This window comes from Tubulanus polymorphus, chromosome 8 (genome assembly GCF_964204645.1).
Source record: "Tubulanus polymorphus chromosome 8, tnTubPoly1.2, whole genome shotgun sequence".
In the NCBI taxonomy this organism is placed as follows: Eukaryota; Metazoa; Nemertea; class Palaeonemertea; order Tubulaniformes; family Tubulanidae; genus Tubulanus; species Tubulanus polymorphus.
The window spans coordinates 13,321,691-13,339,226 of record NC_134032.1 but is presented as its reverse complement, the minus strand read 5'-3'; the positions used below and the strand labels follow the sequence as shown (position 1 = coordinate 13,339,226).

The 17,536-nt window shown below is 41.3% G+C and overlaps 3 protein-coding genes across 3 annotated transcripts; 2 read left to right on the top strand and 1 right to left on the bottom strand.

The window, feature by feature from the left end:
- The first annotated feature begins 211 nt into the window (after positions 1-211).
- On the top strand, positions 212-2,033 carry LOC141910390 (glycoprotein 3-alpha-L-fucosyltransferase A-like). The gene is made up of 2 exons (XM_074801126.1): positions 212-1,320; positions 1,670-2,033. Exons 1-2 carry the CDS (start codon positions 212-214, stop codon positions 2,031-2,033), a joined length of 1,473 nt encoding a protein of 490 aa, XP_074657227.1.
- Positions 2,034-3,182: 1,149 nt separating this feature from the next.
- LOC141910389 (glycoprotein 3-alpha-L-fucosyltransferase A-like) lies at positions 3,183-4,867 on the top strand. The gene is made up of 2 exons (XM_074801125.1): positions 3,183-4,279; positions 4,501-4,867. Exons 1-2 carry the CDS (start codon positions 3,183-3,185, stop codon positions 4,865-4,867), a joined length of 1,464 nt encoding a protein of 487 aa, XP_074657226.1.
- Positions 4,868-5,625: 758 nt separating this feature from the next.
- LOC141909627 (uncharacterized) lies at positions 5,626-17,191 on the bottom strand. The gene is made up of 20 exons (XM_074800140.1): positions 17,101-17,191; positions 16,316-16,414; positions 15,510-15,839; positions 14,691-14,950; positions 13,956-14,117; positions 13,520-13,630; positions 13,248-13,389; positions 12,739-12,881; positions 12,198-12,367; positions 11,546-11,677; positions 11,302-11,460; positions 10,529-10,895; positions 10,078-10,220; positions 9,593-9,811; positions 8,937-9,189; positions 8,502-8,668; positions 8,193-8,388; positions 7,498-7,659; positions 7,023-7,133; positions 5,626-6,810 (listed from the first exon to the last, which is right to left on the bottom strand). Exons 2-20 carry the CDS (start codon positions 16,377-16,379, stop codon positions 6,655-6,657), a joined length of 3,447 nt encoding a protein of 1,148 aa, XP_074656241.1. The 5' UTR covers positions 16,380-16,414; positions 17,101-17,191; the 3' UTR covers positions 5,626-6,654.
- Positions 17,192-17,536: the final 345 nt, after the last annotated feature.

The following is a 17,536-nucleotide window of genomic DNA, read 5'->3' as shown; positions in this document are numbered from 1 at the left end:
AAAAACATAATTTTAACGTATTCTCTTGCCCGAAAAGATGAAGAACTACGTACGGACCTTACCAGATCTGTTTTTGTGATTTCAGTTAACGAAACATGCTCACTGAATTCATTTGTCTCTTTCGGAGGGGCCCGTCACCCAACTTAAACTCGAGTCGCACCAACAATCAAATTCTAGTGGTGCACAAATAACTATTTCTATGTTATTTAACATGATATTCGAAGATTTATCGAAATCGTCATATCTAAAGCAGGTATCACGGGCCTCGTCGATGAAACGATTACGTGTGTACTTTCTGGTCATTGTCGTCATCGGCGCGATCGTCTGCGCGTTAAACAGTATCAGAATTCAAAACGTAAATACGATATTTTCCGAAATGACGATCGCGGTCGAAGGAAAGCGTAATGTTTCGAATCGTACTGCTACCGTCCGCGGTGCTGTTGGTGATTCAGGCCGTCGGAATAAGAGTGGATTCATATCTGAAAAACGCAGCAATTCAACAACTACCTCTAGTCAGAACTCTACTGATCTTCATAAACGCGCTTTAAACTTTGTAAAAGCCCTTAGACTTGTACCTCTATCAGACCCGTCCGCGATATGGCCCGAGATGGACCACGGTATAAGATTGACCGCCCAACTGCAACACGTTCCCAAACAGGCCGTTAAACGATCTAAACTGCGAAAATTAAAATTGTTTTTATTGTGGGGTGGATTTAAAACGGCATTACTCCCTAAACGCAATCTAAACCCGTTTCTGCGCTGTCCAATAAATACTTGCGAGATTACCGAAGACCGCTCTAAAATCGGAACAGCTGACGTCATAGTGATTGAACGCCCCGCCATCGGGTCCGTGGAACCATCGGGCCCCAGACCTAAACATCAAGTACAAGTGATGTTAAACGTAGAGTCCCCACTAAACACTCCTCTACACTACGGAACCGGTTATCAATCGAGTCTAAACTGGACAGTTACTTACCGACGCGACTCGACCATTCCCGTTCCGTACGGAGTTTTTGTACGTTACAACGAATCAGTTCGTTTTAAAGTTCTCAAAAAGAACTACGCCGCAGGTAAAACTAAGAAAGTCGCCTGGTTCATTTCGAATTGTTACGACAACAATGAGCGACTGAAACTAGCTGAAGAACTGTCCAAATACATCAGTGTAGATATATACGGCAAATGCGGTACTCTGAAATGTCCCAGAAGCCTGAGAAAAAAATGCTTTCATCTGTTGGACTCGAGTTACAAATTCTACCTGGCTTTCGAGAACTCTAACTGTAGGGAGTACATCACGGAAAAGTTCTTCTTGAACGGTTTATCGTAAGTATAATCTTGAGTCACATTTCTCGCGTCCGAGTGGTAAAAAGCCACACGTTATGCGTTCGAATCTTGGTGGCAGATATACCGAAGCCTTCTAATGATACTTGGAAGAACTCAGTGGATTGAGAGAGATAACATCAAACCTGCTAATAATGCCCCCTGTTTCGCTCCCTGCAGGTGTGGTGGGTCTGTAAGGGACACTCAATCGAAAAATCAAACAAAATTTACCAGCCAAATAAATAAATAATGGGGACAATCCCTATTTTAAGATAAAATATAATGCCCTTTTCATTTCACGCTTAAAAGATTTGTTAGATCTACTAAAAAACGTGTTCTTTCTATCTTTCAGTCGGGATATTGTACCTATAGTTTACGGCGCTCATAAAGATGATTATGAACGCGTTGCTCCTCCACATTCGTTCATACACGTCGACGATTTCGAGTCTCCGAAACAACTTGCCGAATATCTGCACAGATTAGACAAAAACGATCATTTATACAATTCATATTTCCGATGGAAAGGAACCGGTAAAGTGTTCACTGGTGATCTATATTTCTGGTGTCGTTTATGTATGCTGAGCCACGCCGATGACGCCGATAAAAGACGATACGTGTCCAACTATGATCGCTGGTGGAGACCCGAGGGTATATGTAAAATGAATAGCGGATACCAGCGATGGACGTCTCCTACTTACGGTACACTGTGGTCCTAGTAGCGCGATGGGGTGTTTATACCCGACACAAGCAGATTCACCGTTTTATGTTCGACAAGAACCTTGTGTCTGAAGTAACGCTTTAGGATCGTAGGGCAACGTTGATCACTGTGGAGACAGCCACACTGCCAGGACTGGGTGAATGTTTCGTGATGCTACGTAGGCAGCAACCACATCTACACGAGCTGGTCTTCTTGAATCAACACAACTAGATTTAATCGAACTCAACTGGAGACACGCATAATCCCAGTACACATCCAGGATCCCAATTTTGAGTTCAAATGTCTATACCCGATATACCCTTGTCTAAACTGGTATCTGCACATAGATTACGCTATTCGAGTCCAATCGCTGGAGGAGGCCCGAACTTTCTATCCATAAAGTCTAATACGCGAACTGATTGTAGATTTAACGCGTTGGAAGCGAATTTTGTCTTTGGATGAGGAATAATGAACAATGAATCAACTTCACTACGAAGTAGATTCCAATACAAAATCCGCTTCCATCTCTCTCAGGGAGGGTCTGCCACAGAATTGGGTGACTCAAAAACTACCTCATCTCAATTCATACCTCATCTGGCCATCCAGCGTTGAGAAAGGACGAGCATCTGAAATATTCAAGTTCAATGTATATAATTTGTCGAAGGTTAAATTGCTGCTATCGTCAAGTACTGAATAATGTCTATGATGTATTGTTAAACTGAATATCAGATTTCAAAATAGATAAACTGTGAAGTATAATCCCGCGATAGGGATTCACGGAGTTTCACGCCCGATTATTTCTGGCTGTTTATATATGTGCTTGAGGAATAAAGTTTTGAGTCAGTGTTCTTCGGTTCTGTCTAGAGAAAACTGTACGTTGTTCATTTACGGTTTATATGTTCCGTCAGCTCGATCACCAGGGAAACGACAGAAATTCATGTCATAGAAAAGAAGGAGGTGCAACTATAGGATCACGTTTTGTTTTGATGGCAAACGAAAATATGATGATCTCTGACGAACGCTGATCCTTACCCGATCTGTTTTTGTGATTTCCGCTAACGAAGTGCTCCATAAACTTCTTCGTGTCATTCGGAGGGGTTCGTCACCCAATCCGACTAGACTAACTTATCGTTGTGCAAAACGGGTAACTCTTTCTATGTTAGTTAACATGATATTCGAAGATTTATGGAAATCATCGTCATATCTAAAGCAAGTATCACGGGCCTCGTCGATGAAACGATTACGTGTGTACTTTCTGGTCGTTGTCGTCATCGGCGCGATCGTCTGCGCGTTAAACAGTATCAGAATCCAAAAAGCAAGAGCAGTATTTTCCGATATGATGATCATTTTTGAGGGAACGCGTGTTAGGTCTTCGAATCGTACTGATATCGTCTGCGGAGCTGTTGGTGATTCAGGCAACCGTCGGAATGACAGTGAATTAGTGTCCGAAAAACGCAGCAATACTAGTGATCATCTTCGTAGGCGCGCTTTAAACTTCGTAAAAGCCCTTAGACTTGTACCTCTATCAGACCCGTCCGCGATATGGCCAGAGATGGATCACGATATAAGACTGACCGCCCAACTGCAACATGTTCCCGAACAGGCCGTCAAACTATCTAAACTGGGGAAATTCAAATTGTTTTTATTGTGGGGTGGATTTAAAACAGCATTACTCCCTAGACGCAATCTAAACCCGTTTCTGCGCTGTCCAATAAATACTTGCGAGATTACCGAAGACCGCTCTAAAATCGGAACAGCTGACGTCATAGTGATTGAACGCTCCGCGATCGGGTCCGTGGAACCATCGGGCCCCAGACCTAAACATCAAATACAAGTGATGTTAAACAAAGAATCCCCACTAAACACTCCTTTACACTACGGAACCGGTTATCAATCGAGTATAAACTGGACGGTTACTTACCGACGCGACTCGACCATTCCCGTTCCGCACGGGCTTTTTGTACGTTACAACGAATCAGTTCGTTTTAAAGTTCTCAAAAGGAACTACGCCGCAGGTAAAACGAAGAAAGTCGCCTGGTTCGTTTCGAACTGTTACGACAAAAATGAGCGAATGAAACTAGCTGAAGAACTGTCCAAATACATCAGTGTGGATATATACGGCAGATGCGGTACGCGGAAATGTCCTAGACGCCTGGGCAGAAAATGTTTTCATCTGTTGGACTCGAGTTACAAATTCTACCTGGCTTTCGAGAACTCTAACTGTAGGGAGTACATCACGGAAAAGTTCTTTTTGAACGGTTTATCGTAAGTATCATCTTGAGTCATCTTTCTCGGTAGTCGAGTGGTAAAAGCCACGGTATGGGTTCAAATATAAATTTGAGGCTGAGGTACCGAAACCTGCTAATGACACTTTCTCGAATAAGAGATTGAGGGGAGTGAAACATCAATTCTGCTTATAGTTTCTGTTTCCTTTCAGGAACCGTTTAAGAGATTTGTTCTAAACCCGTTCTAATTCTATCTTTCAGTCGGGATGTTGTACCAATAGTTTACGGCGCTCATAAAGATGATTATGAACGCGTTGCTCCTCCACATTCGTTCATACACGTTGACGATTTCGAGTCTCCGAAACAACTTGCCGAATATCTGCACAGATTAGACAAAAACGATCATTTATACAATTCATATTTCCGATGGAAAGGAACGGGTAAAATGCTCACTGGCCGTCGTTTATATTACTGGTGTCGTTTATGCATGCTGAGCCACGCCGATGACGCCGATAAAAGACGATACGTGTCCAATTATGATCACTGGTGGAGACCCGAGGGTATATGTAAAATGAATAGCGGATACCAGCGATGGACGTCTCCTACTTACGGTACGATGTGGTTCTAGCTGCGGGGATTCCCCGACATGATGGCCGTTGTCCATCGTTAGAGAAGTGTACACAGGAAGCGTCGATGGACCGTAACCAGCTTAATCAATACTATGAATTTACCTTGAATCAACATGCATGCAGTCAGATTAGTTAGAGCTATTCCTTTTCCAACGCGATACACGGCAACTGGACACGCAGATAAACTGATCGAAAGCCCTGAATCTAAAAACCGTTTCAACCCACTTACGAGTTAAAATGTCTACTTTCACCGGGTAGCCACTTGAGAACAATAAGCAATTAACAGGATATCAGTTACCCAAGACTCTGATATGTCCTTTATGTAACACTTACAGGTGTCACTTTTAGGTGACATTTAAGACATTTTCGGGCTACAGGGGGCCGGTTCCATAGTCATGACTTAGACTTAAGACTAGTCTAAGACTCTTTTACATATATAGCTAATCTAACAGCTTAAGACCAGTCTTAAGATTTAAGACCACTTTTGGACTTAAGTCTCGACTATGAAACCGGCCCGTGAAATACATTGTTACTATACTGTGTAGAATCAAATAGCACCACCGCAAAAGAAGGAAGCTTTTTGAAAAGGACACTTGACGATAAAAGGTATGGGTTCGAACCAACGGAACTCACCCCTGTATCCGCCCCTGGTTGAATAATCATGAACTAACAATATTTTCAAAATAGAAATAGTGAACGTCAGCATTTTACTAATGTCTACTAAGCACGTTATAGCGTGCAAGAATTTATTTCGAAACTGACCAGCAGTTCACCACAAATAACAATCAATAAACATAGAATCATATGACGAATTACCAGTATTCGAGAATGATAATAATTTCAAAATAATTTTTTCGTAAAATAGCGATTATTAATACCTCATTCAATTCATCTAAAGTAAAGTTAGTACACGTGTACGATACATTATTATATAAAGTGATTGATAGGTCGAAAAATGTATCACAAATTAAAGCATGAATATTTCTCAAACATGAGATCGAAGTATATATATCAATACTGAATCGTGAATTGCACGCGCTATATTGCAGTCCCTACTTAAAATATAACGAATCAATAAATAAATACATGCATAAAATCATTGGACGGAATACCGTTGAAATAACGAGAATGATTTGAACTTTCATTCTCTTAACAGTTCATCAGCAGTTAATTTTTATCACAAAAACAATTTTCGTTTTGACAAAATACGATATGATTCAGCAGTTTAATACTAATACTAATGATTATAATAATACTTATATACTATGATATTTCGATGGATTTTTCATTGGATAGCATCGTTCAAAGTATTAGAAGCTATACATTCATTCAGTACATTCATACAGTAAACTCGACCATGCTAGTGTCGGAACCATAAATATTTCACCTTAGGCTAAACAAGAATGATACCTTGTTTCTCCGCAGCGGCCGGGTCATTTTTGTAAAATATGATAAAATTTGTAAACAGTTTATTTCATTAGCGGCCGGGTCTTTTATGGTAAAATTGATCACGATTTAAAAAAAAGTAATGTATAGGGAAGATAGGCGGCCGCCGGGTCAACTTTACAGCTCAGCAGAGCGGAGAAACAAGGTATCAATTTTTTTTGGCCTTAGTTTAGTTTTTAAGTCTTCATTTAAGGTGAGGATCAGGAAACTAGGTTAGTGTTTGTAAAACGTTGGTACCCGACGCAGCAAGCTAGAGTTTACAGCAGTTGAACGAAAAATCGAAAAAATTCGTTTAATAAATAATCAAACTTAACGGTATTTTGAGTTCCTGTTTATGAAGTTATTTTTCTTTTTTCTTGTAATCGGAGTCGTTGTCAGATTTAGTCGTCGTCGTTGGGAGAGGTTTCGTAGTGCCGATGATGTCTCCTGTCGAAATGAAGAACGTGCCATCCGCTTCAAGTCCGCTCGTCGTCCAAGATGTCATCGGACGCCGACCCTAGAAAAGCAGTTTTTCGGGCTAATTAGGACTGATTACAATTGGTTAATTGATTAATTCAGTAAGAGGCAGGATAAGGGACTGCTGTATTTGGCACTCCGTATTAGACCAGACACCAGTAGAAACCTCTCAACTTTACCCCGAGTATTAGAGACAGTTTACTGTATTTCTCGCTTATTCTATCATATATTCAAGATATTCAGTATTCGTACCTTGTTCGTGTTGATTTCCGTTTTTTTCAAATCCTCCATCATTTGAGCACCTTCGGTGAGAGCGCTAGTGATGTCTTTGCCCAACCCGGGGATGGCCATTTCACCGAACACCTGAAATACGAGAAAAGAAGTGACAATTTTGACGATAGAAATTGATGACAGAAAATAAGTTCATGGAAAGTAAAGGCTTTGTTTTGTAGATGAGAATACTACTGTGGCAAGTGAGGATTCACCATGCGTGCAAATAGAGGATTCCACATGTGGCAAGTGAGGATCTGCTAGGTGCGCTAGTGTGCAGTGGGACATCAATTACTGCAGCAATAGACAATTCCACCTGTGGTAAGTGAGGATCCACCAGGTGCTGCTAGCGTACAGTAGGGCATCAACTACTGTGGCTAAAGAGGATACCACCTGTGGTAAGTGAGGATCCACCAGGTGCCTCTAGTGTTCCAATCAAATCAACCTTTCACTGTACCTCAACAATGGCGCCATCTGGAAGTCGTAAGAAATGACGATACAGTTCACGTAAGCCATCGAGGTGAATCGTGTGAATTGAAACGTGAGTTGTTGTTTCCTGTTTCGTGTTGCGTTGCTCAGACGACGTCACGCTTTCGTTGTCCCAAACAGAATCGATCATCTGAAAAAATTGTTCGTAAACAATGAATAAAAAAATCGAATTTTACATAGGCCTTCCCATGCAGCCAGGTATCAATTTACAGCCTGAAGCCTGCACCGCTTCAGGTAAATCATTGCCAATCTTGCAAACTCCAATTTCACATGTGTTCATGTGTTCAGTAGTTCACTTTTTCGAGCATTTTATAAATGAAAATGAACTACAAACACCAGACTTAGACATTTAATCAGCACATTTTTGAAAAATGACCATCCGCACATCACATTGTCTTCAGGGGCCGGTTGCATAGTCATGGCTTAGACTTAAGACCAACTCAGTTCTATAGCCAATCTAACAACTTAAGACCAGTCTTAAGATTTAAGACCACTTTTTGACTTAAGTCACGACTGTGCAACTGGAACCAGGGCTTTACTTGAGATAATAATTGAAAGTGAACTACAAATATCAGATATTGGACATTTTGTAGAGGACTTTCAAAAACTCATCATCCACCCTTCACATGTGTTCAAGGCTTCAAGACATTGTTATGCTCTTACCTCATCTTCTTCCCAGATATAATCGTAAATGGCCACTTTACGACGGGCGCCCTCTTCACCGCGGAATTGTTCCGCTTTACGACACAGGAAACTCAACTCGTAGTTCGACATTTCAAGGTCGTACGGCAAGAAGAACGCCGACTCCTCACCATGGAGACGCCAGAAAATATCGAGCATTCGTCCGTTATTGTGCAGCCTGGAAAATCAATGAAATATTCGAATTGAAAACTTGAAAAAAGGTTTCTATGATAGACAATGTAAGCCTGTGAAGATGAGCTCGCTACTCCACGCTCGCCCTGTCTTGCTTACCGTAAGAAGTACATGTAAAGGATGGAAGCGGTGAAGAACATGCAGAACAGATACAGAAACGCGGTGATGAATACACCTCCGAGACCTGTACCCTGAGTACGCACGAAATGCCACCATAACTTCGCGCAATCAGCAATCGGTTGATCGCCACCGAGATTCTGAAAGCGCTGAAAAAATAAATATTCAAAGTTAGAATAACAGTAAAGGTAACGGAGCACTTAAAACAGTATGTCATTTTTAGGGACAGCGGGTCTTTCTTGGGAAAATAGGTGATTATTAGGGACAGTAGGACCTTTTTGGGACAATAGGTAATGTTAGGGATAGTAGATCATTAGGAATAGTAGATCATGTTCAGGGATAGCAGAACATTTTTAGGATGAGAATTTTTGGGAGAGGAGGGGAAAGTTGGATTCTGTATGTGTACGAGGTGCTTACCAGAAGCGCGCAGTCGACAACAGCAATCAGTATAGCATCAAGGAACGTAGAAATTCCGTAAACGAGAATAAATTTCGAGCCGAGATCTGGAAACGATGACAAAATCTTCTGACACGCGTAACTGATGCAGATCAACAAGCAGAAGACGATGATGTTGCCGAGGCAACCAAGAATAACGATGGCGATTTCTTCTTTTGTTTTCAACAATGTGCTTTGATAGTTCAAGTTGACCGTGTACCCGACATATTCAAATCTGAAAATCAAAAAGAAATTTGATATCTCAAAATCCAGTTGCACAGTAGACTTTAGTTCCCCTCAACCACCCACTTAGCACCACTCAGGGCGTTTTTAGCAAGTTCAAGGTTTCTTTTCCCCTCTTGAACATCATTCTACCTACGGTATTGTAAATTAGTGCGAGGTTCCCATACCAGAACCTCTCAAACATTTTGAAATAACAGTAACAGATACAGTAAAATAACAGATACACCGCACCAGGGTGTAGATGTACTTTAGCACTATGCACATTGAATGCAACACACTGGGGTGGAATTTTCAAATCTTCTCCTGCACTTTAGGGTAAGAAATTGGTTGGCACTGGAAAGCTCAATAGATTATCGATGATCTCGTTATGGCTGTAGAGTCAAATTGAAACGTACTTGTTGACGGGAATACCGATCGCCATCAGCAGAACCCATTGAAGAATGTAATGTACAAAAATCCGCAAGAAAAACACGAAAACAAACAGGAAAATCATCGTCCAGAATTCGGCGCTGCGCCACTGCGACAATCCGAGTTCGGATAAAAACATTCGCGTGACGTAGTCGAGTTTCTCGCGACCGGCGGATTTCACATGGCCCTTGTCGGAAAACGGTGGCCTGAAATAATAATAATGATAACAAATAGAAGAATAAAACTACTGAGTACATTTGGTTTTAAAACGAAGATTGGGCTTCAAATTTGTCCAACTTCCTGGCCCAAAACTGTCACAGAGGCTTACCACGTTTAAGAAAAAGAAAGGTGGTACGTACGATACCTTTATCTTTGATTTTGAATCTCCAGCTAACATGACATGCCCCCGTGGGACCAGTGTCCCCAGGTATAGAAGAAAAGAAAAAAGTAACTTTTGTTTTTTTTTGCTTACTGAACACTGAATGTATGCAGTTCAAGTTCCTCCATTCTCGTCAATCGACGTTTAGGTTTTTTTCTAGTCAACAGCGGTGTTTTCGGTAACAGAGAGTACAGTTGTTTGTGGTACGTGTCGGCTGGGTTCGTATTCAAATGACGCTATGAAAACAAAATGAATCTTATAGTAATACCGGTACTCTTGTAGACGGGAGGCTGAACAACGACACCAGTCTTTAAGAGATTAAACATTTGAATCCAGTAGTCAATAACAATTCAATCTCGAGTCAATAGGTTGAACTATTACTCCTATGATTGGTCGATTAAGCAATTGATTTTGGTAGTCAATGGGTTTAACAATGACTCCTATCATCAGTGGTTAAGCAATTGACACTGGAAGTCAATGGGTAAAACAATGACTCCTCTAATCAAGCAAAATTGAAAGTTCAATGAAATATTCACTTTCTTACCTTATAGAACAGTCCTGGATGCCCAGCAATTGACTTGAACTCTTCTTTATTCTTATCCAACACGTAGATCTCCTCGTCCTGTTCGCTATCGCTCGAGTCAGAATCGGCCATCTTTCTTTTTTGTATCGCTCTCGAGCCGAACATCGTCGTGACTGCGCCGGTGGTCGGTCGATCCCACGCAACGCTCTCGTCGCTGATTGACTGCGCGTCGATTTTATCAGCGGCGCGGTGAACCGCGACGGTCGACTTCGATATCGGCGGTTTACGATCGACGAATTCTCCGTGGCTGTCGTACGGCGGCGGGGCGCGTCGCTCGTCCAGGCTGCTCTCCGAGCCACCACCGCTGCTACCAGCCGTCAATTTCTCCCTGAATGCAGAAAATAAATCCGTTAAAACCCTTTCAGTGCGGACAATTTCTCCCTGGGGGTAATTTGAAAATTTTGGAAAATTCTACCCCAGTGCGTTGTATATAAGGCAAACTGCTTAAGTACATCTACACCACAGTGCGGTGTATCATTAGCTTATTACACAATGCTGCCATCTTTCACAGAACTAAACAATCATTAAATTGCTACACCGCAATGCAGTGTACTAGCAAAGTCAATCACCCATTTATATACACTGCACTACAGTGTAGAAGCACAAAGGGGTTTACACACTATTCATTGATTTAGGCTCTATCAATTAGATTTTATTTTTTCACAATATGTTACGCGTAATTAAAAAACACGATATTTCAAAATTCAATCTTAATCAGCGGTATCGAGACCTACCTCGGAGAATCGTCCTCCATGATTGCTGTCAGTCCCGATCCGATGACCGGATCCTCCCCATCACGGTTATCCTCGGCATATTTCACGCGATCGGGATAATTCAACATGGCCGAACTGAACTGCAACTCGACCTCGAACTCTTTCTGTCCACCGAGATACCTAAAAAAAATCCCGCGAAAATATATCTTTTTGTTATTTGTATAAGGAGATGATATATTTTTTTCGAGATATTTGAGATACTGACCTGGGTAAACGAACGATCTCGAAATAGAAGTTACACAGCCAGTGATCGAGATCCGTAGAGACCAGTCGCTCGACGATTTCATGTTTGTCGATTCTATAATCCATCGGACCTCGCAGCAACGGAACTTTATATCTGCGAAAAAATTCGAAAGAAAAGCAAAATCCATGAAATATTCTAAGCATTTTCCCAGAGTATGATGTTATCATTAAGAAATAAGAAAAGAAACTGCCTGATCAATGAAAGTAGAAATCTCATTGAAACAGAATGGATCTACACCAGGGCAGGGTTTTGTACTATAGCAGTCCCATGATGTTTTCCAGCAGTCTCATGATGCCATCAGGTTCAAACCCCAGGAGGATGTGTCAACTAGGACAGGGGTTTGAAATGTGGCAGAGTCTCATGATGTCATCAGGTTAGAATCCCTGCTAAGGGAGGTTGAGCCTACTGGGGTAAGGGTTTGTATTGTGACAGAGTCTCATGATGTCATCAGCTTAGAATTCCTGCTAAGGGAGCATGTGTCTACTAGGGTAGGGATTTGTACTGTGGCAGTATCTCATGACACCATCAGGTTCAAAGTCCTTCGCGGGATGATGGGTCTACTAGGGCTACCGTTTGTATCAAAGCAGAGTCGGTTTCAAAGTTTTTAACTTACTTTCCTTCAATGACTTCGAAATTGGCGTCACAGATCGGGAAGCAGCCCCAGCCGACGATGTGGTCAGTTGGGACGACGGCTCCACGCAATAGATACAGTTCAAACATTAATACCATACTGGGGCGGATAGCAGGCTTGGAAGGTAATACAGTGAATGTGCTCTGATCAATCTAAAAAAAACACAAAATATCATTAGTTGATTATCTAGAACCTAAGATACTGTTATTTGTTTTTCAATATTTGATCTACAGGTACATAAGACCAGAATACCTGATATCTATGGTTGTAGTGTTTTCATCAAAAATGGGAGTAATTTGACTCCAAAAACGATAATTAAACTTAAATGAGCTAAAAATCATTTTGATTTTTAGATTATTAAGATATTTTTGAGTATGAGCTCTTGAACATGAATGTAAAATATATGTAAAGAATATGAATAAATCTTAAATAGTAGCTATAGCCAGGTCTGTATAAACATATAAGGGACTGAGGCAAAAGGTTTTTGCGCCAGACACCTGTGGAAACTAGAGATGAATTTTACCCGGATTTCTGTATTGTAGAAATGTCCGTCATGATTCGTCGGTAAAGTGGAGCCACCCCACTTTTGTCCTTTTAAATTCGACCATTTTAACACATGACCGCCCAAACGATCGTACAAAGATGTTACGATCACGTAGCGGCCACCTGAAAAATTAAAACCACAAAAAAATCAACCTTAACTCGGGCCGGTTTTATATACCAGTTTCAACCCAGTGGGTGGTCTTATAGTCATTACAAGTCCAAAAGTGGTCTTAAATCTTAAGTCCGGCCTAAAGTAGTTTGTTAGGTTGGCTATAGAGCTAAAATGGTCTTAAGCAGTCTGAAAGTGGTCTAAGCCATGACTATGGACCCAATTGCAAGGGCTGGACATGTAGTTCAGTTTAAAATCTTGCCTAGCTCGTAAGTTAGCTTTTCAAACTATTGCTTAACCCAATCATTTTCTACGCATCTTTCGAAGTGTCTCAATGCAGAGATGTTGAAACTTCAAAATAAACCGCTTCACAACGTTACCTGGAAGTTTATCTTTGACGCCGCGAAGAGATTTCAGTTTTACTTGAACGGGTTGCGGAGTTTTTGTCCAATCGACTTTCCAACGTCTGCCCTTACTCCCTCCATAGTCTCCATCAGCCACTTGTAAATCTCCATACATCGCCTACACGTCAGAGACACAAATCAACAAATGGAAAAAAATTGATAATTCGTTTCTCTTTTTCGCAAAATATCAAACTATGAAATCAGTCGAAGACCATTAAAATTTGTTTTCTATTCTGTACGACAAATACCTGTATTTCAGCTTTTCTGCGTTGTAAAATGTTCACAAGACGATTTTCGGATTGTCGAAAGGCTTTGTGCAAACGATCTCTGAGAATTCTCTCTCTCTGCTGAGCCAACACCTTTTGAATGAAATACAAAAAACACAGATTTACATAACTACGACCTCAAACATTCGCAGACCAAGTAAAACTTTTTCATAGCATTGTGAACGAATTCATTCCCGGGGTTCTTACAGTTCAGGGAATCCAAAATCCTGTGATATTTCCCTGACTAAAACATAAGATATCCTCAGTAGGAGCTGTTCGTTTTCTAGCAGTTCATTGCGCCGCCCATTACCAGCAAAAACAACAAGATTCTAAAATTCAAATCCCCTAACTATTCCCAGATTCCCCTGATCTGTAGAACCCTGCTTTCTGTAGTAAACGGTCCGTGATTTTAACAAACCTCTCTGTTTTGTAAATGTTTTCGATGCTCTTTCAACATTTCAGCGATGTGTTTTTTCGCCAGTTCTTCGCGTACGACGATTTCCTCTTGGATCGTTCGCGCCCGTTCCGCCTCCTGCGACTGGTAGAGAACGTGTTCATTGCGAAGTCTTTTCTCTTCATCCTAAAACAACAATCAAATCCTGCAGGTTCAACACCCAGTTCCATAGTCGTCAACCAGGCAGTAGATAACACTGTCTAAAGTGATGACTCTAAGCAGAAGATTGTCAGTAGGGGTGGTTCCTAGCAAAGTAGATTTTCTAAAGTGACGGTTTCAGGAAAGTAGGGTTGTCTAAAGAGGTGTTTCTGGATTGTAGGCTGTAGATTGTCTGAGGGGGTAGTGATTCCAGGTTGCAGATTGTCTGAAGGAGAGGTAGATTTTAGGCTTGGGTACCCAGTATATCAGGGGATTTCAGGCTACCGACTGTCTGAAGGGGATGTGGGGGTGATCAGTCCGTAGACTGAGGAACAGATGGAGTGATTCCAAGTTGCAGATTGTCCGGGGAAGGGGTGATTCCAGGCTGCAGATTGTCCTGGAAAGGGGTGATTCCAGGCTACAGATTGTCCCGCGGGAAGGGATGATTCCAGGCTACAGATTGTCCCACGGGAAGGGGTGATTCCAGGCTACAGATTGTCCCGTGGGAAGGGATGATTCCAGGCTGCAGATTGTCCTGCGGTGCAGGAGGGGTGATTCTACCTGTATTTCGTCCAGTGAAATACTGCCGATCATTAAAACGTCATCTTTGATTCGCTGTTCGAATTCTTCGACGTAACGACGAATTTCCTCCTCTTCGATTTGCAAACGTAAATCGGCGATCTGTTTATACGAATCGACGTGCTCTGGGCGAGTGAATAACGAAGGTGGCGCCGTTGTGGCCGCTAAATCTTCCACGTCCTCGTTCAATGTATCGATCATATATTTCAAGTCGGGTAAATTTCTGTCGCTTTCCGGCGGTTCTGAAAATATCGATATCGGCGTACGGATTTAGTAGGGGACACGCTCAAAGACTTTTATCTTATTAAAACATTCAAATACCTGTATTTCTCAGACTCTTACTCAGTTTTTCACCCAAACTTGGGGTAGAATTCAGACTCATTAACTTTCTTACAGTAAGAAACAAAGTTTACTGTAATTATCAAACTTCGGCTCAGTATTCGACGCTAAATCAGCATAGAATTTAGCGGTCTTTACTTAAACCCCGAGTAAGACACAGAGTCTACAGTATTTCACAAACTCTGACTCAGTATTTGATCCCAACTCGGGGTAGAATTTTACCAGTCTCAACTTGATTGCATTAAGAGACAGAATCTACTGTATTTCACAAACTTTTACTCAGTATAAGACACCGACTCGGGGTAGAATTTTACCAATTTCGACGTTACTTTGTGGTAGAATTTTCCCAGTACTTCTCAATTCTACTGAGTAAGAGGCAGAGTCCATTGTCTCTCTCTAACTCAGTCATTAACTCATGTAGAATCTTACTCAGTCCCCCGTGATTCAGGAGTGAATACATACCATAATTCGGTTCCTCATCGCTGTTATATTCAATATCATCGATATCGATAAAAACCGGGTTCTCTTTCGATATCAGTGACTTTCTCGACGCGCGGCGTTTCGTAGGTTCTTTTCTAGCAGGTTCTTTTGTTCCTTCTCCTTCAGGTATGGGGACAACAATCGGAGGTGAGTCGACTTGAATGACGGCCTCGCTAGTAACAACAGACGGAGTTTCGGAAATCTCCATCGCACCAGCATCCACCCCTTCCTCGACCGCGGTTGTGCTATTTTGTGTGGCTAGGCTTTGGTTCGATGATTTTTTTGAACTTTTTAAACTTTTCTTCGGTTGATCTAAAAAAGAATAGCGGGCAGATGAAAAACTGTTTTCGATGTTTTTTCAAAAACCAATCGTCTAGAATTGGATTGACGATGAACTACTACAAACACTGGGCATCCAAACTTCACATGTATGTTCAATGCTTCACCAGACACCAGACCAAACACCAGACATTAGACATTTTATCAGTAGGCTTTTAAAAACTGATCGTCCACACTTCACACTTCAATCGTGAATAAGGGAAGGGGTACAGAATTGAGTCCATAGCCAGGGGGCGGATCGAGGATTTCTTCAAAGGGGGACAGAAAAAAGCATTAACAATACTTCAAAGCTGGCGCTGTAGGACATCTGGGGGCCTCCTCCAGCAAATTTGTTAAAATCTAGACTTATCTTGATGGACTTTTCAGATCTGATCTGATCTAACTATCTACCTAGATTCCTATTCTATAGTTCGTGTGAATTGATCATGAGTTTCGATACCGACACTGACCTGATTTTCGGCGGCGCTGTTTCCCACTAACGGAGCGCCCTTCTTCCATCGGCTGATCAGCCATGTTTTCAGTCCCACTTTCTGACCGCAAAATTTACTCTAGAAAAAAAGTTAGAGCAAAAAATCAACAAAAATTTGAAAAACGAAAAATTGAACATTTTATCTTATGTCTGCTTTTAGGAATACTGATTCAAAAATTACATCTATCTGCGCTGTAAGCCAGGCCTGTCTTTTAGGGAGCGCTGAAAACAAGCCAAAACCAGTCCTCGCTGGATTAGTTTAATCCTAAAAGCTTTTCATTGATATTTCATTTTTTTCACTATAAGGTTTTATTCGAGCAAATAGACCTGCATAAGAGGTTCCATTATTCTCACTCACTGAACTATTCTTGAAATGCTTTTTTTGCCCTAATTAAATATCAATTACACGGTAAAGTTGTTTAGTGAAAGACTACTTACATCTTCACAGTAAAAACTGACACAATGGAGCGACTGCAGTTTAGGTGTCCCTATAATGGTTATGTACCTAACCTAATTTCAAGATTTGAAAGCTAATTTTAGTTCTATATAATAACGAATTGATGCAACAAGGTCTAGGGCTGGGCAGACCTCCTAGCCAAAGCCAAAGCCAAAGGGCAAGCCAAGGCTGGGTGGGTGTCAGCTGCAAGTTGAGTTTGGAATTGTGAAGCTTCTTCAAAAAAAAGAATTGGAAAAGAAAGACAAAGAAAGGTTTGTTACAAGCCCCTATGATCCAAGTTACTTAGCAAAAAAAACCTATATATTCACCTTTATGTTACGCGTAATTCAAAGGTTTTTTACGTCACACAAATTACTTTCTCTTATGTCAACAACACACGTGCGGCCATCTTGAATCCAATGTAAACAATCTTCGAACCGGAAGTAAAAATTAGGGGCTTTAGTATTCGTTCGCGTACGGCAGAGGCAGGATCTCTGTTCAATGAAAATTCATTTATTTATTTTCATTTAAAGGGCCAATTAAATTTCAAATTGATTGCACAATCCCGGCATCATTTAATCCTTATCTTGGGCGGATGTAAACTTGAAGAAAAGGGGAGGGGGTCAAATCAAATGAGAAGGGCACTTAATACCCTTTATGCAGAAATTTTGAAAATAGTGTGCACTGCTTAAGCCTGAAAGCAGTCTGTGCCACAGGAATTTTAACATACAATATCCGGTAGAATCTTTTCACCTCCGACCCCCT

Coding starts and splice junctions, on each gene's coding strand:
- LOC141910390 (XM_074801126.1), top strand. CDS start 212: ATGATATTCGAAGATTTATCGAAATCGTCATATCTAAAGCAGGTATCA. Junction 1,321..1,669: donor TTCTTCTTGAACGGTTTATC/GTAAGTATAATC, acceptor TCTATCTTTCAG/TCGGGATATTGTACCTATAG.
- LOC141909627 (XM_074800140.1), bottom strand. CDS start 16,379: ATGGCTGATCAGCCGATGGAAGAAGGGCGCTCCGTTAGTGGGAAACAG. Junction 10,896..11,301: donor ATGGAGGACGATTCTCCGAG/GTAGGTCTCGAT, acceptor TTCTGCATTCAG/GGAGAAATTGACGGCTGGTA. Junction 7,660..8,192: donor ATATCTGGGAAGAAGATGAG/GTAAGAGCATAA, acceptor CAATTTTTTCAG/ATGATCGATTCTGTTTGGGA.
- LOC141910389 (XM_074801125.1), top strand. CDS start 3,183: ATGATATTCGAAGATTTATGGAAATCATCGTCATATCTAAAGCAAGTA. Junction 4,280..4,500: donor TTCTTTTTGAACGGTTTATC/GTAAGTATCATC, acceptor TCTATCTTTCAG/TCGGGATGTTGTACCAATAG.